Consider the following 23,840-nt stretch of genomic DNA (forward strand, 5'->3'; position numbering starts at 1 on the left):
AGGCGGGGTTTTGCTCTGTCTCTGATTCTGCAGGCGGGGTTTCGCTCTGTCTGTCTCTCTGATTCTGCAGGCGGGGTTTCGCTCTGTCTCTGTGCGTTCTCTAGTTTTACAGGCGGGGTTTTGCTGTCTGTCTCTCTGATTCTGCAGGCGGAGTTTCGCTCTGTCTCTGTGTTCTCTAGTTTTACAGGCAGAGTTTCGCTCTGTCTGTATTCTCTGATTCTGCAGGCGGAGTTTCGCTCTGTCTCTGTGTTCTCTAGTTTTACAGGCGGAGTTTCGCTCTGTCTGTATTCTCTGATTCTGCAGGCGCGGTTTTGCTCTGTCTGTCTCTCTGATTCTGCAAGCGGGGTTTTGCTGTCTGTATTCTCTGATTCTGCAGGCGGAGTTTCGCTCTGTCTGTCTCTCTGATTCTGCAGGCGGAGTTTCGCTCTCTGTATTCTCTGATTCTGCAGGTGGGGTTTCACTCTGTCTCTCTGATTCTGCAGGCGGAGTTTCGCTCTGTCTGTGTCTCTGTCTGTATTCTCTGATTCTGCAGGCGGAGTTTCGCTCTGCCTCTGTGTTCTCTAGTTTTACAGGCGGGGTTTTCCTCTGTCTGTATTCTCTGATTCTGCAGGCGGAGTTTCGCTCTGTCTGTATTCTCTGATTCTGCAGGCGGGGTTTCGCTCTGTCTCTGTGTTCTCTAGTTTTACAGGCGGAGTTTCACTCTGTCTCTGTATTCTCTGATTCTGCAGGCGGAGTTTCGCTCTGTCTCTGTGTTCTCTAGTTTTACAGGCGGAGTTTCGCTCTGTCTGTCTCTCTGTCTGTATTCTCTGATTCTGCAGGCAGAGTTTCGCTCTGTCTGTCTCTCTGTCTGTATTCTCTGATTCTGCAGGCGGGGTTTCGCTCTGTCTGTCTCTCTCTCTGATTCTGCAGGTGGGGTTTCGCTCTGTCTCTGTGTTCTCTAGTTTTACAGGCGGGGTTTTGCTGTCTGTCTCTCTGTCTGTATTCTCTGATTCTGCAGGCGGGGTTTCGCTCTGTCTGTATTCTCTGATTCTGCAGGCGGGGTTTCGCTCTGTCTCTGTGTTCTCTAGTTTTACAGGCGGGGTTTCGCTCTGTCTGTCTCTCTGTCTGTATTCTCTGATTCTGCAGGCAGGGTTTCGCTCTGTCTGTCTGTGTTCTCTGATTCTGCAGGCGGCGTTTCTCTCTGTCTCTGTGTTCTCTAGTTTTACAGGCGGAGTTTCGCTCTGTCTGTGTTCTCTGATTCTGTAGGCGGAGTTTTGCTCTCTCTCTGTGTTCTCTAGTTTTACAGGCGGGGTTTCGCTCTGTCTGTGTATTCTCTGATTCTGCAGGCGGGGTTTCGCTTTGTCTGTCTCTCTGTCTGTCTCTGATTCTGCAGGCGGAGTTTCGCTCTGTCTCTGTGTTCTCTAGTTTTACCGGCTGGGTTTCGCTCTGTCTCTGTATTCTCTGATTCTGCAGGCGGGGTTTCGCTCTGTCTGTCTGTCTCTCTGTCTGTATTCTCTGATTCTGCAGGCGGAGTTTCGCTCTGTCTGTCTGTCTCTCTGTCTGTATTCTCTTATTCTGCAGGCAGAGTTTCGCTCTGTCTGTCTGTCTCTCTGTCTGTATTCTCTGATTCTGCAGGCGGGGTTTCGCTCTGTCTGTCTGTCTCTCTGTCTGTATTCTTTGATTCTGCAGGCGGGGTTTCGCTCTGTCTGTCTGTCTCTCTGTCTGTATTCTCTGATTCTGCAGGCGGAGTTTCGCTCTGTCTGTCTGTCTCTCTGTCTGTATTCTCTGATTCTGCAGGCGGGGTTTCGCTCTGTCTGTCTGTCTCTCTGTCTGTATTCTCTGATTCTGCAGGCGGGGTTTCGCTCTGTCTGTCTGTCTCTCTGTCTGTATTCTCTGATTCTGCAGGCGGGGTTTCACTCTGTTTGTCTGTCTCTCTGTCTGTATTCTCTAATTCTGTAGGCGGAGTTTCGCTCTGTCTGTCTCTGATTCTGCAGGCGGAGTTTTGCTCTGTCTCTGTGTTCTCTAGTTTTACAGGCGGAGTTTCGCTCTGTCTGTCTGTCTCTCTGTCTGTATTCTCTGATTCTGCAGGCGGGGTTTCGCTCTGTCTGTCTGTCTCTGTATTCTCTGATTCTGCAGGTGGAGTTTCGCTCTGTCTCTGTGTTCTCTAGTTTTACAGGCGGGGTTTCACTCTGTCTGTATTCTCTGATTCTGCAGGCGGAGTTTCGCTCTGTCTCTGTGTCCTCTAGTTTTACAGGCGGGGTTTCGCTCTGTCTGTATTCTCTGATTCTGCAGGCGGAGTTTCGCTCTGTCTGTCTCTCCGTCTGTCTCTCTGATTCTGCAGGCGGGGTTTCGCTCTGTCTGTCTCTCTGTCTGTATTCTCTGATTCTGAAGGCGGGGTTTCGCTCTGTCTCTGTGTTCTCTAGTTTTACAGGCGGAGTTTCGCTCTGTCTGTATTCTCTGATTCTGCAGGCGGAGTTTCGCTCTGTCTCTGTGTTCTCTAGTTTTACGGGCGGGGTTTCGCTCTGTCTGTCTCTCTGTCTGTCTCTGATTCTGCAGGCGGAGTTTCGCTCTGTCTCTGTATTCTCCGATTCTGCAGGCGGGGTTTCGCTTTGTCTGTCTCTCTGTCTGTCTCTGATTCTGCAGGCGGAGTTTCGCTCTGTCTCTGTATTCTCTAGTTTTACAGGCGGAGTTTCGCGCTGTCTGTCTGTCTCTCTGTCTGTATTCTCTGATTCTGCAGGTGGAGTTTTGCCCTGTCTGTCTCTCTGTCTGTCTCTGATTCTGCAGGCGGAGTTTCGCTCTGTCTCTGAATTCTCTAGTTTTACAGGCGGAGTTTCGCTCTGTCTCTCTGTCTGTATTCTCTGATTCTGCAGGCGGGGTTTCGCTCTGTCTGTCTGTCTCTCTGTTTGTCTCTGATTCTTCAGGCGGAGTTTCGCTCTGACTCTGTATTCTCTAGTTATGCAGGCGGGGTTTTGCTGTCTGTCTCTCTGATTTTGCAGGCGGAGTTTCGCTCTGTCTGTCTCTCTGATTCTGCAGGCGGGGTTTTGCTCTGTCGCTGTGTTCTTTAGTTTTGCAGGCGGAGTTTCGCTCTGTCTGTCTCTCTGTCTCTGATTCTGCAGGTGGGGTTTCGCTCTCTCTGTATTCTCTGATTCTGCAGGTGGAGTTTCACTCTGTCTGTCTCTGATTCTGCAGGCGGGGTTCCGCTCTGTCTGTATTCTCTGATTCTGCAGGCGGGGTTTCACTCTGTCTGTCTCTCTGATTCTGCAGGCGGAGTTTTGCTCTGTCTGTCTCTGTGTTCTCTAGTTTTACAGGCGGGGTTTTGCTGTCTGTCTCTCTGATTCTGCAGGCGGAGTTTTGCTCTGTTTCTGTGTTCTCTAGTTTTACAGGCGGAGTTTTGCTGTCTGTCTCTCTGATTCTGCAGGCGGAGTTTCGCTCTGTCTGTCTCTCTGATTCTGCAGGCGGAGTTTTGCTCTGTCTCTCTGTGTTCTCTAGTTTTACAGACCGGGTTTTGCTGTCTGTCTCTCTGATTCTGCAGGCGGGGTTTCGCTCTGTCTCTCTGTGTTCTCTAGTTTTACAGGCGGGGTTTTGCTGTCTGTCTCTCTGATTCTGCAGGCGGGGTTTTGCTGTCTGTGTTCTCTAGTTTTACAGGCGGGGTTTTGCTGTCTGTCTCTCTGTGTTCTCTAGTTTTACAGGCGGGGTTTTGCTCTGTCTGTCTCTGATTCTGCAGGCGGGGTTTCGCTCTGTCTGTCTCTCTGATTCTGCAGGCGGGGTTTCGCTCTGTCTCTGTGCGTTCTCTAGTTTTACAGGCGGGGTTTTGCTGTCTGTCTCTCTGATTCTGCAGGCGGAGTTTCGCTCTGTCTCTGTGTTCTCTAGTTTTACAGGCAGAGTTTCGCTCTGTCTGTATTCTCTGATTCTGCAGGCGGAGTTTCGCTCTGTCTCTGTGTTCTCTAGTTTTACAGGCGGAGTTTTGCTCTGTCTGTATTCTCTGATTCTGCAGGCGGGGTTTTGCTCTGTCTGTCTCTCTGATTCTGCAAGCGGGGTTTTGCTGTCTGTATTCTCTGATTCTGCAGGCGGAGTTTCGCTCTGTCTGTCTCTCTGATTCTGCAGGCGGAGTTTCACTCTCTGTATTCTCTGATTCTGCAGGCGGGGTTTCACTCTGTCTCTCTGATTCTGCAGGCGGAGTTTTGCTCTGTCTGTGTCTCTGTCTGTATTCTCTGATTCTGCAGGCGGAGTTTCGCTCTGCCTCTCTGTTCTCTAGTTTTACAGGCGGGGTTTTCCTCTGTCTGTATTCTCTGATTCTGCAGGCGGAGTTTCGCTCTGTCTGTATTCTCTGATTCTGCAGGCGGGGTTTCGCTCTGTCTCTGTGTTCTCTAGTTTGACAGGCGGAGTTTCACTCTGTCTCTGTATTCTCTGATTCTGCAGGCGGAGTTTCACTCTGTCTCTGTGTTCTCTAGTTTTACAGGCGGAGTTTCGCTCTGTCTGTCTCTCTGTCTGTATTCTCTGATTCTGCAGGCGGGGTTTCGCTCTGTCTGTCTCTCTCTCTGATTCTGCAGGTGGGGTTTCGCTCTGTCTCTGTGTTCTCTAGTTTTACAGGCGGGGTTTTGCTGTCTGTCTCTCTGTCTGTATTCTCTGATTCTGCAGGCGGGGTTTCGCTCTGTCTGTATTCTCTGATTCTGCAGGCGGGGTTTCGCTCTGTCTCTGTGTTCTCTAGTTTTACAGGCGGGGTTTCGCTCTGTCTGTCTCTCTGTCTGTATTCTCTGATTCTGCAGGCAGGGTTTCGCTCTGTCTGTCTGTGTTCTCTGATTCTGCAGGCGGCGTTTCGCTCTGTCTCTGTGTTCTCTAGTTTTACAGGCGGAGTTTCGCTCTGTCTGTGTTCTCTGATTCTGTAGGCGGAGTTTTGCTCTCTCTCTGTGTTCTCTAGTTTTACAGGCGGGGTTTCGCTCTGTCTGTGTATTCTCTGATTCTGCAGGCGGGGTTTCGCTTTGTCTGTCTCTCTGTCTGTCTCTGATAATGCAGGCGGAGTTTCGCTCTGTCTCTGTGTTCTCTAGTTTTACAGGCTGGGTTTCGCTCTGTCTCTGTATTCTCTGATTCTGCAGGCGGGGTTTCGCTCTGTCTGTCTGTCTCTCTGTCTGTATTCTCTGATTCTGCAGGCGGAGTTTCGCTCTGTCTGTCTGTCTCTCTGTCTGTATTCTCTGATTCTGCAGGCGGAGTTTCGCTCTGTCTGTCTGTCTCTCTGTCTGTATTATCTGATTCTGCAGGCAGGGTTTCGCTCTGTCTGTCTGTCTCTCTGTCTGTATTCTCTGATTCTGCAGGTGGGGTTTCACTCTGTCTGTCTGTCTCTCTGTCTGTATTCTCTAATTCTGTAGGCGGAGTTTCGCTCTGTCTGTCTCTGATTCTGCAGGCGGAGTTTTGCTCTGTCTCTGTGTTCTCTAGTTTTACAGGCGGAGTTTCGCTCTGTCTGTCTGTCTCTCTGTCTGTATTCTCTGATTCTGCAGGCGGGGTTTCGCTCTGTCTGTCTGTCTCTGTATTCTCTGATTCTGCAGGCGGAGTTTCGCTCTGTCTCTGTGTTCTCTAGTTTTACAGGCGGGGTTTCACTCTGTCTGTATTCTCTGATTCTGCAGGCGGAGTTTCGCTCTGTCTCTGTGTCCTCTAGTTTTACAGGCGGGGTTTCGCTCTGTCTGTATTCTCTGATTCTGCAGGCGGAGTTTCGCTCTGTCTGTCTCTCTGTCTGTCTCTCTGATTCTGCAGGCGGGGTTTCGCTCTGTCTGTCTCTCTGTCTGTATTCTCTGATTCTGAAGGCGAGGTTTCGCTCTGTCTCTGTGTTCTCTAGTTTTACAGGCGGAGTTTCGCTCTGTCTGTATTCTCTGATTCTGCAGGCGGAGTTTCGCTCTGTCTCTGTGTTCTCTAGTTTTACGGGCGGGGTTTCGCTCTGTCTGTCTCTCTGTCTGTCTCTGATTCTGCAGGCGGAGTTTCGCTCTGTCTCTGTATTCTCCGATTCTGCAGGCGGGGTTTCGCTTTGTCTGTCTCTCTGTCTGTCTCTGATTCTGCAGGCGGAGTTTCGCTCTGTCTCTGTATTCTCTAGTTTTACAGGCGGAGTTTCGCGCTGTCTGTCTGTCTCTCTGTCTGTATTCTCTGATTCTGCAGGTGGAGTTTTGCCCTGTCTGTCTCTCTGTCTGTCTCTGATTCTGCAGGCGGAGTTTCGCTCTGTCTCTGAATTCTCTAGTTTTACAGGCGGAGTTTCGCTCTGTCTCTCTGTCTCTCTGTCTGTATTCTCTGATTCTGCAGGCGGGGTTTCGCTCTGTCTGTCTGTCTCTCTGTTTGTCTCTGATTCTGCAGGCGGAGTTTCGCTCTGACTCTGTATTCTCTAGTTATGCAGGCGGGGTTTTGCTGTCTGTCTCTCTGATTCTGCAGGCGGGGTTTTGCTCTGTCGCTGTGTTCTTTAGTTTTGCAGGCGGAGTTTCGCTCTGTCTGTCTCTCTGTCTCTGATTCTGCAGGTGGGGTTTCGCTCTCTCTGTATTCTCTGATTCTGCAGGTGGAGTTTCGCTCTGTCTGTCTCTGATTCTGCAGGCGGGGTTCCGCTCTGTCTGTATTCTCTGATTCTGCAGGCGGGGTTTCACTCTGTCTGTCTCTCTGATTCTGCAGGCGGAGTTTTGCTCTTTCTGTCTCTGTGTTCTCTAGTTTTACAGGCGGGGTTTTGCTGTCTGTCTCTCTGATTCTGCAGGCGGAGTTTTGCTCTGTCTCTGTGTTCTCTAGTTTTACAGGCGGAGTTTTGCTGTCTGTCTCTCTGATTCTGCAGGCGGAGTTTCGCTCTGTCTGTCTCTCTGATTCTGCAGGCGGAGTTTTGCTCTGTCTCTCTGTGTTCTCTAGTTTTACAGACCGGGTTTTGCTGTCTGTCTCTCTGATTCTGCAGGCGGGGTTTCGCTCTGTCTCTCTGTGTTCTCTAGTTTTACAGGCGGGGTTTTGCTGTCTGTCTCTCTGATTCTGCAGGCGGGGTTTTGCTGTCTGTGTTCTCTAGTTTTACAGGCGGGGTTTTGCTGTCTGTCTCTCTGTGTTCTCTAGTTTTACAGGCGGGGTTTTGCTCTGTCTGTCTCTGATTCTGCAGGCGGGGTTTCGCTCTGTCTGTCTCTCTGATTCTGCAGGCGGGGTTTCGCTCTGTCTCTGTGCGTTCTCTAGTTTTACAGGCGGGGTTTTGCTGTCTGTCTCTCTGATTCTGCAGGCGGAGTTTCGCTCTGTCTCTGTGTTCTCTAGTTTTACAGGCAGAGTTTCGCTCTGTCTGTATTCTCTGATTCTGCAGGCGGAGTTTCGCTCTGTCTCTGTGTTCTCTAGTTTTACAGGCGGAGTTTTGCTCTGTCTGTATTCTCTGATTCTGCAGCCGGGGTTTTGCTCTGTCTGTCTCTCTGATTCTGCAAGCGGGGTTTTGCTGTCTGTATTCTCTGATTCTGCAGGCGGAGTTTCGCTCTGTCTGTCTCTCTGATTCTGCAGGCGGAGTTTCACTCTCTGTATTCTCTGATTCTGCAGGCGGGGTTTCACTCTGTCTCTCTGATTCTGCAGGCGGAGTTTCGCTCTGTCTGTGTCTCTGTCTGTATTCTCTGATTCTGCAGGCGGAGTTTCGCTCTGCCTCTGTGTTCTCTAGTTTTACAGGCGGGGTTTTCCTCTGTCTGTATTCTCTGATTCTGCAGGCGGAGTTTCGCTCTGTCTGTATTCTCTGATTCTGCAGGCGGGGTTTCGCTCTGTCTCTGTGTTCTCTAGTTTTACAGGCGGAGTTTCACTCTGTCTCTGTATTCTCTGATTCTGCAGGCGGAGTTTCGCTCTGTCTCTGTGTTCTCTAGTTTTACAGGCGGAGTTTCGCTCTGTCTGTCTCTCTGTCTGTATTCTCTGATTCTGCAGGCAGAGTTTCGCTCTGTCTGTCTCTCTGTCTGTATTCTCTGATTCTGCAGGCGGGGTTTCGCTCTGTCTGTCTCTCTCTCTGATTCTGCAGGTGGGGTTTCGCTCTGTCTCTGTGTTCTCTAGTTTTACAGGCGGGGTTTTGCTGTCTGTCTCTCTGTCTGTATTCTCTGATTCTGCAGGCGGGGTTTCGCTCTGTCTGTATTCTCTGATTCTGCAGGCGGGGTTTCGCTCTGTCTCTGTGTTCTCTAGTTTTACAGGCGGGGTTTCGCTCTGTCTGTCTCTCTGTCTGTATTCTCTGATTCTGCAGGCAGGGTTTCGCTCTGTCTGTCTGTGTTCTCTGATTCTGCAGGCGGCGTTTCGCTCTGTCTCTGTGTTCTCTAGTTTTACAGGCGGAGTTTCGCTCTGTCTGTGTTCTCTGATTCTGTAGGCGGAGTTTTGCTCTCTCTCTGTGTTCTCTAGTTTTACAGGCGGGGTTTCGCTCTGTCTGTGTATTCTCTGATTCTGCAGGCGGGGTTTCGCTTTGTCTGTCTCTCTGTCTGTCTCTGATAATGCAGGCGGAGTTTCGCTCTGTCTCTGTGTTCTCTAGTTTTACAGGCTGGGTTTCGCTCTGTCTCTGTATTCTCTGATTCTGCAGGCGGGGTTTCGCTCTGTCTGTCTGTCTCTCTGTCTGTATTCTCTGATTCTGCAGGCGGAGTTTCGGTCTGTCTGTCTGTCTCTCTGTCTGTATTCTCTGATTCTGCAGGCGGAGTTTCGCTCTGTCTGTCTGTCTCTCTGTCTGTATTCTCTGATTCTGCAGGCAGGGTTTCGCTCTGTCTGTCTGTCTCTCTGTCTGTATTCTCTGATTCTGCAGGCGGGGTTTCACTCTGTCTGTCTGTCTCTCTGTCTGTATTCTCTAATTCTGTAGGCGGAGTTTCGCTCTGTCTGTCTCTGATTCTGCAGGCGGAGTTTTGCTCTGTCTCTGTGTTCTCTAGTTTTACAGGTGGAGTTTCGCTCTGTCTGTCTGTCTCTCTGTCTGTATTCTCTGATTCTGCAGGCGGGGTTTCGCTCTGTCTGTCTGTCTCTGTATTCTCTGATTCTGCAGGCGGAGTTTCGCTCTGTCTCTGTGTTCTCTAGTTTTACAGGCGGGGCTTCACTCTGTCTGTATTCTCTGATTCTGCAGGCGGAGTTTCGCTCTGTCTCTGTGTCCTCTAGTTTTACAGGCAGGGTTTCGCTCTGTCTGTATTCTCTGATTCTGCAGGCGGAGTTTCGCTCTGTCTGTCCCTCTGTCTGTCTCTCTGATTCTGCAGGCGGAGTTTCGCTCTGTCTCTGTGTTCTCTAGTTTTACAGGCGGGGTTTCACTCTGTCTGTATTCTCTGATTCTGCAGGCGGAGTTTTGCTCTGTCTCTGTGTCCTCTAGTTTTACAGGCGGGGTTTCGCTCTGTCTGTATTCTCTGATTCTGCAGGCGGAGTTTCGCTCTGTCTGTCTCTCTGTCTGTCTCTCTGATTCTGCAGGCGGGGTTTCGCTCTGTCTGTCTCTCTGTCTGTATTCTCTGATTCTGAAGGTGGGGTTTCGCTCTGTCTCTGTGTTCTCTAGTTTTACAGGCGGAGTTTCGCTCTGTCTGTATTCTCTTATTCTGCAGGCAGAGTTTCGCTCTGTCTCTGTGTTCTCTAGTTTTACGGGCGGGGTTTCGCTCTGTCTGTCTCTCTGTCTGTCTCTGATTCTGCAGGCGGAGTTTCGCTCTGTCTCTGTATTCTCCGATTCTGCAGGCGGGGTTTCGCTTTGTCTGTCTCTCTGTCTGTCTCTGATTCTGCAGGCGGAGTTTCGCTCTGTCTCTGTATTCTCTAGTTTTACAGGCGGAGTTTCGCGCTGTCTGTCTGTCTCTCTGTCTGTATTCTCTGATTCTGCAGGTGGAGTTTTGCCCTGTCTGTCTCTCTGTCTGTCTCTGATTCTGCAGGCGGAGTTTCGCTCTGTCTCTGTATTCTCTAGTTTTACAGGCGGAGTTTCGCTCTGTCTGTCTGTCTCTCTGTCTGTCTCTGATTCTGCAGGCGGAGTTTCGCTCTGACTCTGTATTCTCTAGTTATGCAGGCGGGGTTTTGCTGTCTGTCTCTCTGATTTTGCAGGCGGAGTTTCGCTCTGTCTGTCTCTCTGATTCTGCAGGCGGGGTTTTGCTCTGTCGCTGTGTTCTTTAGTTTTGCAGGCGGAGTTTCGCTCTGTCTGTCTCTCTGTCTCTGATTCTGCAGGTGGGGTTTCGCTCTCTCTGTATTCTCTGATTCTGCAGGTGGAGTTTCGCTCTGTCTGTCTCTGATTCTGCAGGCGGGGTTCCGCTCTGTCTGTATTCTCTGATTCTGCAGGCGGGGTTTCACTCTGTCTGTCTCTCTGATTCTGCAGGCGGAGTTTTGCTCTGTCTCTGTGTTCTCTAGTTTTACAGGCGGAGTTTTGCTGTCTCTCTCTCTGATTCTGCAGGCGGAGTTTCGCTCTGTCTGTCTCTCTGATTCTGCAGGCGGAGTTTTGCTCTGTCTCTCTGTGTTCTCTAGTTTTACAGGCCGGGTTTTGCTGTCTGTCTCTCTGATTCTGCAGGCGGGGTTTCGCTCTGTCTCTCTGTGTTCTCTAGTTTTACAGGCGGGGCTTTGCTGTCTGTCTCTCTGATTCTGCAGGCGGGGTTTTGCTGTCTGTGTTCTCTAGTTTTACAGGCGGGGTTTTGCTCTGTCTGTCTCTGATTCTGCAGGCGGGGTTTCGCTCTGTCTGTCTCTCTGATTCTGCAGGCGGGGTTTCGCTCTGTCTCTGTGCGTTCTCTAGTTTTACAGGCGGGGTTTTGCTGTCTGTCTCTCTGATTCTGCAGGCGGAGTTTCGCTCTGTCTCTGTGTTCTCTAGTTTTACAGGCAGAGTTTCGCTCTGTCTGTATTCTCTGATTCTGCAGGCGGAGTTTCGCTCTGTCTCTGTGTTCTCTAGTTTTACAGGCGGAGTTTCGCTCTGTCTGTATTCTCTGATTCTGCAGGCGGGGTTTTGCTCTGTCTGTCTCTCTGATTCTGCAAGCGGGGTTTTGCTGTCTGTATTCTCTGATTCTGCAGGTGGGGTTTCACTCTGTCTCTCTGATTCTGCAGGCGGAGCTTCGCTCTGTCTGTGTCTCTGTCTGTATTCTCTGATTCTGCAGGCGGAGTTTCGCTCTGCCTCTGTGTTCTCTAGTTTTACAGGCGGGGTTTTCCTCTGTCTGTATTCTCTGATTCTGCAGGCGGAGTTTCGCTCTGTCTGTATTCTCTGATTCTGCAGGCGGGGTTTCGCTCTGTCTCTGTGTTCTCTAGTTTTACAGGCGGAGTTTCACTCTGTCTCTGTATTCTCTGATTCTGCAGGCGGAGTTTCGCTCTGTCTCTGTGTTCTCTAGTTTTACAGGCGGAGTTTCGCTCTGTCTGTCTCTCTGTCTGTATTCTCTGATTCTGCAGGCAGAGTTTCGCTCTGTCTGTATTCTCTGATTCTGCAGGCGGGGTTTCGCTCTGTCTGTATTCTCTGATTCTGCAGGCGGGGTTTCGCTCTGTCTCTGTGTTCTCTAGTTTTACAGCTGGGGTCTCGCTCTGTCTGTCTCTCTGTCTGTATTCTCTGATTCTGCAGGCAGGGTTTCGCTCTGTCTGTCTGTGTTCTCTGATTCTGCAGGCGGCGTTTCGCTCTGTCTCTGTGTTCTCTAGTTTTACAGGCGGAGTTTCGCTCTGTCTGTGTTCTCTGATTCTGTAGGCGGAGTTTTGCTCTCTCTCTGTGTTCTCTAGTTTTACAGGCGGGGTTTCGCTCTGTCTGTGTATTCTCTGATTCTGCAGGCGTGGTTTCGCTTTGTCTGTCTCTCTGTCTGTCTCTGATTCTGCAGGCGGAGTTTCGCTCTGTCTCTGTGTTCTCTAGTTTTACAGGCTGGGTTTCGCTCTGTCTCTGTATTCTCTGATTCTGCAGGCGGGGTTTCGCTCTGTCTGTCTGTCTCTCTGTCTGTATTCTCTGATTCTGCAGGCGGAGTTTCGCTCTGTCTGTCTGTCTCTCTGTCTGTATTCTCTGATTCTGCAGGCGGAGTTTCGCTCTGTCTGTCTGTCTCTCTGTCTGTATTCTCTGATTCTGCAGGCGGGGTTTCACTCTGTCTGTCTGTCTCTCTGTCTGTATTCTCTAATTCTGTAGGCGGAGTTTCGCTCTGTCTGTCTCTGATTCTGCAGGCGGAGTTTTGCTCTGTCTCTGTGTTCTCTAGTTTTACAGGCGGAGTTTCGCTCTGTCTGTCTGTCTCTCTGTCTGTATTCTCTGATTCTGCAGGCGGGGTTTCGCTCTGTCTGTCTGTCTCTGTATTCTCTGATTCTGCAGGCGGAGTTTCGCTCTGTCTCTGTGTTCTCTAGTTTTACAGGCGGGGTTTCACTCTGTCTGTATTCTCTGATTCTGCAGGCGGAGTTTCGCTCTGTCTGTGTCTCTGTCTGCATTCTCTGATTCTGCAGGCGGAGTTTCGCTCTGCCTCTGTGTTCTCTAGTTTTACAGGCGGGGTTTTCCTCTGTCTGTATTCTCTGATTCTGCAGGCGGAGTTTCGCTCTGTCTGTATTCTCTGATTCTGCAGGCGGGGTTTCGCTCTGTCTCTGTGTTCTCTAGTTTTACAGGCGGAGTTTCACTCTGTCTCTGTATTCTCTGATTCTGCAGGCGGAGTTTCGCTCTGTCTCTGTGTTCTCTAGTTTTACAGGTGGAGTTTCGCTCTGTCTGTCTCTCTGTCTGTATTCTCTGATTCTGCAGGCAGAGTTTCGCTCTGTCTGTCTCTCTGTCTGTATTCTCTGATTCTGCAGGCGGGGTTTCGCTCTGTCTGTATTCTCTGATTCTGCAGGCGGGGTTTCGCTCTGTCTCTGTGTTCTCTAGTTTTACAGGCGGGGTTTCGCTCTGTCTGTCTCTCTGTCTGTATTCTCTGATTCTGCAGGCAGGGTTTCGCTCTGTCTGTCTGTGTTCTCTGATTCTGCAGGCGGCGTTTCGCTCTGTCTCTGTGTTCTCTAGTTTTACAGGCGGAGTTTCGCTCTGTCTGTGTTCTCTGATTCTGTAGGCGGAGTTTTGCTCTCTCTCTGTGTTCTCTAGTTTTACAGGCGGGGTTTCGCTCTGTCTGTGTATTCTCTGATTCTGCAGGCGGGGTTTCGCTTTGTCTGTCTCTCTGTCTGTCTCTGATTCTGCAGGCGGAGTTTCGCTCTGTCTCTGTGTTCTCTAGTTTTACAGGCTGGGTTTCGCTCTGTCTCTGTATTCTCTGATTCTGCAGGCGGGGTTTCGCTCTGTCTGTCTGTCTCTCTGTCTGTATTCTCTGATTCTGCAGGCGGAGTTTCGCTCTGTCTGTCTGTCTCTCTGTCTGTATTCTCTGATTCTGCAGGCGGAGTTTCGCTCTGTCTGTCTGTCTCTCTGTCTGTATTCTCTGATTCTGCAGGCAGGGTTTCGCTCTGTCTGTCTGTCTCTCTGTCTGTATTCTCTGATTCTGCAGGCGGGGTTTCACTCTGTCTGTCTGTCTCTCTGTCTGTATTCTCTAATTCTGTAGGCGGAGTTTCGCTCTGTCTGTCTCTGATTCTGCAGGCGGAGTTTTGCTCTGTCTCTGTGTTCTCTAGTTTTACAGGCGGAGTTTCGCTCTGTCTGTCTGTCTCTCTGTCTGTATTCTCTGATTCTGCAGGCGGGGTTTCGCTCTGTCTGTCTGTCTCTGTATTCTCTGATTCTGCAGGCGGAGTTTCGCTCTGTCTCTGTGTTCTCTAGTTTTACAGGCGGGGTTTCACTCTGTCTGTATTCTCTGATTCTGCAGGCGGAGTTTCGCTCTGTCTCTGTGTCCTCTAGTTTTACAGGCGGGGTTTCGCTCTGTCTGTATTCTCTGATTCTGCAGGCGGAGTTTCGCTCTGTCTGTCTCTCTGTCTGTCTCTCTGATTCTGCAGGCGGAGTTTCGCTCTGTCTCTGTGTTCTCTAGTTTTACAGGCGGGGTTTCACTCTGTCTGTATTCTCTGATTCTGCAGGCGGAGTTTTGCTCTGTCTCTGTGTCCTCTAGTTTTACAGGCGGGGTTTCGCTCTGTCTGTATTCTCTGATTCTGCAGGCGGAGTTTCGCTCTGTCTGTCTCTCTGTCTGTCTCTCTGATTCTGCAGGCGGGGTTTCGCTCTGTCTGTCTCTCTGTCTGTATTCTCTGATTCTGAAGGCGGGGTTTCGCTCTGTCTCTGTGTTCTCTAGTTTTACAGGCGGAGTTTCGCTCTGTCTGTATTCTCTTATTCTGCAGGCAGAGTTTCGCTCTGTCTCTGTGTTCTCTAGTTTTACGGGCGGGGTTTCGCTCTGTCTGTCTCTCTGTCTGTCTCTTATTCTGCAGGCGGAGTTTCGCTCTGTCTCTGTATTCTCTAGTTTGACAGGCGGAGTTTCGCGCTGTCTGTCTGTCTCTCTGTCTGTATTCTCTGATTCTGCAGGTGGAGTTTTGCCCTGTCTGTCTCTGATTCTGCAGGCGGAGTTTCGCTCTGTCTCTGTATTCTCTAGTTTTACAGGCGGAGTTTCGCTCTGTCTGTCTGTCTCTCTGTCTGTCTCTGATTCTGCAGGCGGAGTTTCGCTCTGACTCTGTATTCTCTAGTTATGCAGGCGGGGTTTTGCTGTCTGTCTCTCTGATTTTGCAGGCGGAGTTTCGCTCTGTCTGTCTCTCTGATTCTGCAGGCGGGGTTTTGCTCTGTCGCTGTGTTCTTTAGTTTTGCAGGCGGAGTTTCGCTCTGTCTGTCTCTCTGTCTCTGATTCTGCAGGTGGGGTTTCGCTCTCTCTGTATTCTCTGATTCTGCAGGTGGAGTTTCGCTCTGTCTGTCTCTGATTCTGCAGGCGGGGTTCCGCTCTGTCTGTATTCTCTGATTCTGCAGGCGGGGTTTCACTCTGTCTGTCTCTCTGATTCTGCAGGCGGAGTTTTGGTCTGTCTGTCTCTGTGTTCTCTAGTTTTACAGGCGGGGTTTTGCTGTCTGTCTCTCTGATTCTGCAGGCGGAGTTTTGCTCTGTCTCTGTGTTCTCTAGTTTTACAGGCGGAGTTTTGCTGTCTGTCTCTCTGATTCTGCAGGCGGAGTTTCGCTCTGTCTGTCTCTCTGATTCTGCAGGCGGAGTTTTGCTCTGTCTCTCTGTGTTCTCTAGTTTTACAGGCCGGGTTTTGCTGTCTGTCTCTCTGATTCTGCAGGCGGGGTTTCGCTCTGTCTCTCTGTGTTCTCTAGTTTTACAGGCGGGGTTTTGCTGTCTGTCTCTCTGATTCTGCAGGCGGGGTTTTGCTGTCTGTGTTCTCTAGTTTTACAGGCGGGGGTTTGCTCTGTCTGTCTCTGATTCTGCAGGCGGGGTTTCACTCTGTCTGTCTCTCTGATTCTGCAGGCGGGGTTTCGCTCTGTCTCTGTGCGTTCTCTAGTTTTACAGGCGGGGTTTTGCTGTCTGTCTCTCTGATTCTGCAGGCGGAGTTTCGCTCTGTCTCTGTGTTCTCTAGTTTTACAGGCAGAGTTTCGCTCTGTCTGTATTCTCTGATTCTGCAGGCGGAGTTTCGCTCTGTCTCTGTGTTCTCTAGTTTTACAGGCGGAGTTTCGCTCTGTCTGTATTCTCTGATTCTGCAGGCGGGGTTTTGCTCTGTCTGTCTCTCTGATTCTGCAAGCGGGGTTTTGCTGTCTGTATTCTCTGATTCTGCAGGCGGAGTTTCGCTCTGTCTGTCTGTCTCTCTGTCTGTATTCTCTGATTCTGCAGGCAGGGTTTCGCTCTGTCTGTCTGTCTCTCTGTCTGTATTCTCTGATTCTGCAGGCGGGGTTTCACTCTGTCTGTCTGTCTCTCTGTCTGTATTCTCTAATTCTGTAGGCGGAGTTTCGCTCTGTCTGTCTCTGATTCTGCAGGCGGAGTTTTGCTCTGTCTCTGTGTTCTCTAGTTTTACAGGCGGAGTTTCGCTCTGTCTGTCTGTCTCTCTGTCTGTATTCTCTGATTCTGCAGGCGGGGTTTTGCTCTGTCTGTCTGTCTCTGTATTCTCTGATTCTGCAGGCGGAGTTTCGCTCTGTCTCTGTGTTCTCTAGTTTTACAGGCGGGGTTTCACTCTGTCTGTATTCTCTGATTCTGCAGGCGGAGTTTCGCTCTGTCTCTGTGTCCTCTAGTTTTACAGGCGGGGTTTCGCTCTGTCTGTATTCTCTGATTCTGCAGGCGGAGTTTCGCTCTGTCTGTCTCTCTGTCTGTCTCTCTGATTCTGCAGGCGGAGTTTCGCTCTGTCTCTGTGTTCTCTAGTTTTACAGGCGGGGTTTCACTCTGTCTGTATTCTCTGATTCTGCAGGCGGAGTTTTGCTCTGTCTCTGTGTCCTCTAGTTTTACAGGCGGGGTTTCGCTCTGTCTGTATTCTCTGATTCTGCAGGCGGAGTTTCGCTCTGTCTCTGTGTCCTCTAGTTTTACAGGCGGGGTTTCGCTCTGTCTGTATTCTCTGATTCTGCAGGCGGAGTTTCGCTCTGTCTGTCTCTCTGTCTGTCTCTCTGATTCTGCAGGCGGAGTTTCGCTCTCTCTCTGTGTTCTCTAGTTTTACAGGCGGGGTTTCACTCTGTCTGTATTCTCTGATTCTGCAGGCGGAGTTTTGCTCTGTCTCTGTGTCCTCTAGTTTTACAGGCGGGGTTTCGCTCTGTCTGTATTCTCTGATTCTGCAGGCGGAGTTTCGCTCTGTCTGTCTCTCTGTCTGTCTCTCTGATTCTGCAGGCGGGGTTTCGCTCTGTCTGTCTCTCTGTCTGTATTCTCTGATTCTGAAGGCGGGGTTTCGCTCTGTCTCTGTGTTCTCTAGTTTTACAGGCGGAGTTTCGCTCTGTCTGTATTCTCTTATTCTGCAGGCAGAGTTTCGCTCTGTCTCTGTGTTCTCTAGTTTTACGGGCGGGGTTTCGCTCTGTCTGTCTCTCTGTCTGTCTCTGATTCTGCAGGCGGAGTTTCGCTCTGTCTCTGTATTCTCCGATTCTGCAGGCGGGGTTTCGCTTTGTCTGTCTCTCTGTCTGTCTCTGATTCTGCAGGCGGAGTTTCGCTCTGTCTCTGTATTCTCTAGTTTGACAGGCGGAGTTTCGCGCTGTCTGTCTGTCTCTCTGTCTGTATTCTCTGATTCTGCAGGTGGAGTTTTGCCCTGTCTGTCTCTGATTCTGCAGGCGGAGTTTCGCTCTGTCTCTGTATTCTCTAGTTTTACAGGCGGAGTTTCGCTCTGTCTGTCTGTCTCTCTGTCTGTCTCTGATTCTGCAGGCGGAGTTTCGCTCTGACTCTGTATTCTCTAGTTATGCAGGCGGGGTTTTGCTGTCTGTCTCTCTGATTTTGCAGGCGGAGTTTCGCTCTGTCTGTCTCTCTGATTCTGCAGGCGGGGTTTTGCTCTGTCGCTGTGTTCTTTAGTTTTGCAGGCGGAGTTTCGCTCTGTCTGTCTCTCTGTCTCTGATTCTGCAGGTGGGGTTTCGCTCTCTCTGTATTCTCTGATTCTGCAGGTGGAGTTTTGCTCTGTCTGTCTCTGATTCTGCAGGCGGGGTTCCGCTCTGTCTGTATTCTCTGATTCTGCAGGCGGGGTTTCACTCTGTCTGTCTCTCTGATTCTGCAGGCGGAGTTTTGGTCTGTCTGTCTCTGTGTTCTCTAGTTTTACAGGCGGGGTTTTGCTGTCTGTCTCTCTGATTCTGCAGGCGGAGTTTTGCTCTGTCTCTGTGTTCTCTAGTTTTACAGGCGGAGTTTTGCTGTCTGTCTCTCTGATTCTGCAGGCGGAGTTTCGCTCTGTCTGTCTCTCTGATTCTGCAGGCGGAGTTTTGCTCTGTCTCTCTGTGTTCTCTAGTTTTACAGGCCGGGTTTTGCTGTCTGTCTCTCTGATTCTGCAGGCGGGGTTTCGCTCTGTCTCTCTGTGTTCTCTAGTTTTACAGGCGGGGTTTTGCTGTCTGTCTCTCTGATTCTGCAGGCGGGGTTTTGCTGTCTGTGTTCTCTAGTTTTACAGGCGGGGGTTTGCTCTGTCTGTCTCTGATTCTGCAGGCGGGGTTTCGCTCTGTCTGTCTCTCTGATTCTGCAGGCGGGGTTTCGCTCTGTCTCTGTGCGTTCTCTAGTTTTACAGGCGGGGTTTTGCTGTCTGTCTCTCTGATTCTGCAGGCGGAGTTTCGCTCTGTCTCTGTGTTCTCTAGTTTTACAGGCAGAGTTTCGCTCTGTCTGTATTCTCTGATTCTGCAGGCGGAGTTTCGCTCTGTCTCTGTGTTCTCTAGTTTTACAGGCGGAGTTTCGCTCTGTCTGTATTCTCTGATTCTGCAGGCGGGGTTTTGCTCTGTCTGTCTCTCTGATTCTGCAAGCGGGGTTTTGCTGTCTGTATTCTCTGATTCTGCAGGCGGAGTTTCGCTCTGTCTGTCTGTCTCTCTGTCTGTATTCTCTGATTCTGCAGGCAGGGTTTCGCTCTGTCTGTCTGTCTCTCTGTCTGTATTCTCTGATTCTGCAGGCGGGGTTTCACTCTGTCTGTCTGTCTCTCTGTCTGTATTCTCTAATTCTGTAGGCGGAGTTTCGCTCTGTCTGTCTCTGATTCTGCAGGCGGAGTTTTGCTCTGTCTCTGTGTTCTCTAGTTTTACAGGCGGAGTTTCGCTCTGTCTGTCTGTCTCTCTGTCTGTATTCTCTGATTCTGCAGGCGGGGTTTTGCTCTGTCTGTCTGTCTCTGTATTCTCTGATTCTGCAGGCGGAGTTTCGCTCTGTCTCTGTGTTCTCTAGTTTTACAGGCGGGGTTTCACTCTGTCTGTATTCTCTGATTCTGCAGGCGGAGTTTCGCTCTGTCTCTGTGTCCTCTAGTTTTACAGGCGGGGTTTCGCTCTGTCTGTATTCTCTGATTCTGCAGGCGGAGTTTCGCTCTGTCTGTCTCTCTGTCTGTCTCTCTGATTCTGCAGGCGGAGTTTCGCTCTGTCTCTGTGTTCTCTAGTTTTACAGGCGGGGTTTCACTCTGTCTGTATTCTCTGATTCTGCAGGCGGAGTTTTGCTCTGTCTCTGTGTCCTCTAGTTTTACAGGCGGGGTTTCGCTCTGTCTGTATTCTCTGATTCTGCAGGCGGAGTTTCGCTCTGTCTCTGTGTCCTCTAGTTTTACAGGCGGGGTTTCGCTCTGTCTGTATTCTCTGATTCTGCAGGCGGAGTTTCGCTCTGTCTGTCTCTCTGTCTGTCTCTCTGATTCTGCAGGCGGAGTTTCGCTCTGTCTCTGTGTTCTCTAGTTTTACAGGCGGGGTTTCACTCTGTCTGTATTCTCTGATTCTGCAGGCGGAGTTTTGCTCTGTCTCTGTGTCCTCTAGTTTTACAGGCGGGGTTTCGCTCTGTCTGTATTCTCTGATTCTGCAGGCGGAGTTTCGCTCTGTCTGTCTCTCTGTCTGTCTCTCTGATTCTGCAGGCGGGGTTTCGCTCTGTCTGTCTCTCTGTCTGTATTCTCTGATTCTGAAGGCGGGGTTTCACTCTGTCTCTGTGTTCTCTAGTTTTACAGGCGGAGTTTCGCTCTGTCTGTATTCTCTTATTCTGCAGGCAGAGTTTCGCTCTGTCTCTGTGTTCTCTAGTTTTACGGGCGGGGTTTCGCTCTATCTGTCTCTCTGTCTGTCTCTGATTCTGCAGGCGGAGTTTCGCTCTGTCTCTGTATTCTCCGATTCTGCAGGCGGGGTTTCGCTTTGTCTGTCTCTCTGTCTGTCTCTGATTCTGCAGGCGGAGTTTCGCTCTGTCTCTGTATTCTCTAGTTTTACAGGCGGAGTTTTGCGCTGTCTGTCTGTCTCTCTGTCTGTATTCTCTGATTCTGCAGGTGGAGTTTTGCCCTGTCTGTCTCTCTGTCTGTCTCTGATTCTGCAGGCGGAGTTTCGCTCTGTCTCTGTATTCTCTAGTTTTACAGGCGGAGTTTCGCTCTGTCTGTCTGTCTCTCTGTCTGTCTCTGATTCTGCAGGCGGAGTTTCGCTCTGACTCTGTATTCTCTAGTTATGCAGGCGGGGTTTTGCTGTCTGTCTCTCTGATTTTGCAGGCGGAGTTTCGCTCTGTCTGTCTCTCTGATTCTGCAGGCGGGGTTTTGCTCTGTCGCTGTGTTCTTTAGTTTTGCAGGCGGAGTTTCGCTCTGTCTGTCTCTCTGTCTCTGATTCTGCAGGTGGGGTTTCGCTCTCTCTGTATTCTCTGATTCTGCAGGTGGAGTTTCGCTCTGTCTGTCTCTGATTCTGCAGGCGGGGTTCCGCTCTGTCTGTATTCTCTGATTCTGCAGGCGGGGTTTCACTCTGTCTGTCTCTCTGATTCTGCAGGCGGAGTTTTGGTCTGTCTGTCTCTGTGTTCTCTAGTTTTACAGGCGGGGTTTTGCTGTCTGTCTCTCTGATTCTGCAGGCGGAGTTTTGCTCTGTCTCTGTGTTCTCTAGTTTTACAGGCAGAGTTTTGCTGTCTGTCTCTCTGATTCTGCAGGCGGAGTTTCGCTCTGTCTGTCTCTCTGATTCTGCAGGCGGAGTTTTGCTCTGTCTCTCTGTGTTCTCTAGTTTTACAGGCCGGGTTTTGCTGTCTGTCTCTCTGATTCTGCAGGCGGGGTTTCGCTCTGTCTCTCTGTGTTCTCTAGTTTTACAGGCGGGGTTTTGCTGTCTGTCTCTCTGATTCTGCAGGCGGGGTTTTGCTGTCTGTGTTCTCTAGTTTTACAGGCGGGGGTTTGCTCTGTCTGTCTCTGATTCTGCAGGCGGGGTTTCGCTCTGTCTGTCTCTCTGATTCTGCAGGCGGGGTTTCGCTCTGTCTCTGTGCGTTCTCTAGTTTTACAGGCGGGGTTTTGCTGTCTGTCTCTCTGATTCTGCAGGCGGAGTTTCGCTCTGTCTCTGTGTTCTCTAGTTTTACAGGCAGAGTTTCGCTCTGTCTGTATTCTCTGATTCTGCAGGCGGAGTTTCGCTCTGTCTCTGTGTTCTCTAGTTTTACAGGCGGAGTTTCGCTCTGTCTGTATTCTCTGATTCTGCAGGCGGGGTTTTGCTCTGTCTGTCTCTCTGATTCTGCAAGCGGGGTTTTGCTGTCTGTATTCTCTGATTCTGCAGGCGGAGTTTCGCTCTGTCTGTCTCTCTGATTCTGCAGGCGGAGTTTCGCTCTCTGTATTCTCTGATTCTGCAGGTGGGGTTTCACTCTGTCTCTCTGATTCTGCAGGCGGAGTTTCGCTCTGTCTGTGTCTCTGTCTGTATTCTCTGATTCTGCAGGCGGAGTTTCGCTCTGCCTCTGTGTTCTCTAGTTTTACAGGCGGGGTTTTCCTCTGTCTGTATTCTCTGATTCTGCAGGCGGAGTTTCGCTCTGTCTCTGTGTTCTCTAGTTTTACAGGCGGAGTTTCGCTCTGTCTGTCTCTCTGTCTGTATTCTCTGATTCTGCAGGCAGAGTTTCGCTCTGTCTGTCTCTCTGTCTGTATTCTCTGATTCTGCAGGCGGGGTTTCGCTCTGTCTGTCTGTCTCTCTCTCTGATTCTGCAGGCGGGATTTCGCTCTGTCTCTGTGTTCTCTAGTTTTACAGGCGGGGTTTTGCTGTCTGTCTCTCTGTCTGTATTCTCTGATTCTGCAGGCGGGGTTTCGCTCTGTCTGTATTCTCTGATTCTGCAGGCGGGGTTTCGCTCTGTCTCTGTGTTCTCTAGTTTTACAGGCGGGGTTTCGCTCTGTCTGTCTCTCTGTCTGTATTCTCTGATTCTGCAGGCAGGGTTTCGCTCTGTCTGTCTGTGTTCTCTGATTCTGCAGGCGGCGTTTCGCTCTGTCTCTGTGTTCTCTAGTTTTACAGGCGGAGTTTCGCTCTGTCTGTCTCTCTGTCTGTCTCTGATTCTGCAGGCGGAGTTTCGCTCTGTCTCTGTATTCTCTAGTTTTACAGGCGGAGTTTCGCTCTGTCTGTCTGTCTCTCTGTCTGTATTCTCTGATTCTGCAGGTGGAGTTTTGCTCTGTCTGTCTCTCTGTCTGTCTCTGATTCTGCAGGCGGAGTTTCGCTCTGTCTCTGTATTCTCTAGTTTTACAGGCGGAGTTTCGCTCTGTCTGTCTGTCTCTCTGTCTGTATTCTCTGATTCTGCAGGCGGGGTTTCACTCTGTCTGTCTGTCTCTCTGTCTGTCTCTGATTCTGCAGGCGGGGTTTCGCTCTGTCTGTCTGTCTCTCTGTGTTCTCTGATTCTGCAGGTGGGGTTTCGCTCTGTCTGTCTGTCTCTCTGTCTGTATTCTCTGATTCTGCAGGCGGGGTTTCGCTCTGTCTGTCTGTCTTTCTGTCTGTCTCTGATTCTGCAGGCGGGGTTTCGCTCTGTCTGTCTGTCTCTCTGTCTGTCTCTGATTCTGCAGGCGGGGTTTCGCTCTGTCTGTCTGTCTCTCTGTGTTCTCTGATTCTGCAGGTGGGGTTTCGCTCTGTCTGTCTGTCTCTCTGTCTGTATTCTCTGATTCTGCAGGCGGGGTTTCGCTCTGTCTGTCTGTCTTTCTGTCTGTCTCTGATTCTGCAGGCGGGGTTTCGCTCTGTCTGTCTGTCTCTCTGTCTGTCTCTGATTCTGCAGGCGGGGTTTCGCTCTGTCTGTCTGTCTCTCTGTCTGTATTCTCTGATTCTGCAGGCGGGGTTTCGCTCTGTCTGTCTGTCTCTCTGTCTGTATTTTCTGATTCTGCAGGCGGAGTTTCGCTCTGACTCTGTTCTCTAGTTTTACAGGCGGGGTTTCGCTCTGTCTCTCTGTGTTCTCTGATTCTGCAGGCGGAGTTTTGCTCTGGCTCTGTGTTCTCTAGTTTTACAGGCGGAGTTTCGCTCTGTCTGTCTGTCTCTCTGTCTGTCTCTGATTCTGCAGGCGGGGTTTCGCTCTGTCTGTCTGTCTCTATGTCTGTCTCTGATTCTGCAGGTGGAGTTTCGCTCTGTCTGTCTGTCTCTCTGTCTGTCTCTGATTCTGCAGGCGGAATTTCGCTCTGTCTGTCTGTCTCTCTGTCTGTCTCTGATTCTGCAGGCGGGGTTTCGCTCTGTCTGTCTGTCTCTCTGTCTGTCTCTGATTCTGCAGGCGGGGTTTCGCTCTGTCTCTGTATTCTCTAGTTTTACAGGCGGGGTTTCACTCTGTCTGTCTGTCTCTGATTCTGCAGGCGGAGTTTCGCTCTGTCTCTGTGTTCTCTAGTTTTACAGGCGGGGTTTCGCTCTGTCTGTCTGTCTCTCTGTCTGTCTCTGATTCTGCAGGCGAGGTTTCGCTCTGTCTGTCTGTCTCTGATTCTGCAGGCGGGGTTTCGCTCTGTCTCTGTATTCTCTAGTTTTACAGGCGGGGTTTCACTCTGTCTGTCTGTCTCTGATTCTGCAGGCGGAGTTTCGCTCTGTCTCTGTGTTCTCTAGTTTTACAGGCGGGGTTTCGTTCTGTCTGTCTCTGTGATCCAGCCCATCACATGATGTGGAGCCCGGAACATGGGGAGCCAGTTTGCATTTCTCTCCTGTGCCGGATCTGCGGAGCGCGAGCCTTGGGTTTAATTGATTTTTTTTGCTCTGTCGGTTTATTTTTTAATTTTTTGTTTGCTTTGGGGATGGCGGACCGGGCTGTGGACATGGTCGCTCTGCCTCGGGCCGTGCGGGACCAGCTGGCCGAATTGGAGCTGGAACTGTCGGAAGGTAAAAGGCGGAGGGAGGGAAGGAGAGAGAGAATGAGAGAAAGAGGGAGGGAGAGAGAGAAAGAGAGAGAGCGAGAAAGAGAGAGAGAGAGAGAGAGAAGGAGGGAAGGAAGGAAGGAGAGAGAGAAGGAGGGAAGGAAGGGGGGAGAGAAAGAGAGAAAGAAAACAGAGAGAGAGACACAGAGAAGGCGACAGAGACTGGGGAACCTCCCAATTATCCACCGGAATCTGGGGTTTAAACTCCCAGCAATTTAATGTCAGTCCCCGCCTTCCCTGGGGTTTAAATGCCTGATAATTCGGGGTTTAAATGTCCCCCCCCCCCCCAGGAGGGAGAAGGAAGACTTGGAAAAACATCTGCGGAATCCGGGGTGGAATTATTCCTGGGATCTGTGGGTTTAAATCCCCGGGAATGCGGGGTTTTTGAATATCCCAGGAATTGCAAAAAAATAATATCCCCCAGGATTTAGGGTCAACATCGCCAGGATCTGGGTTAAAAATTCCCA

General features: G+C 50.5%; 1 protein-coding gene across 1 annotated transcript in view; it reads left to right on the top strand.

Moving 5' to 3' along the window:
• Positions 1-23,840, top strand: part of LOC147097185 (disco-interacting protein 2 homolog B-like) — a 159,564-nt gene that overhangs the window by 55,579 nt on the left and 80,145 nt on the right. Inside the window, exon 2 of the mRNA XM_085972544.1 lies at positions 23,069-23,338. Within this exon, the coding sequence (XP_085828670.1) occupies positions 23,069-23,338 (270 nt within the window). The remainder of the gene's footprint in view (positions 1-23,068; positions 23,339-23,840) is intronic.

The sequence above is a fragment of the Somniosus microcephalus genome, chromosome 33, assembly GCF_052327205.1.
Source record: "Somniosus microcephalus isolate GS21.2 chromosome 33, FLI_Smic_1.0, whole genome shotgun sequence".
Classification (NCBI taxonomy): Eukaryota; Metazoa; Chordata; class Chondrichthyes; order Squaliformes; family Somniosidae; genus Somniosus; species Somniosus microcephalus.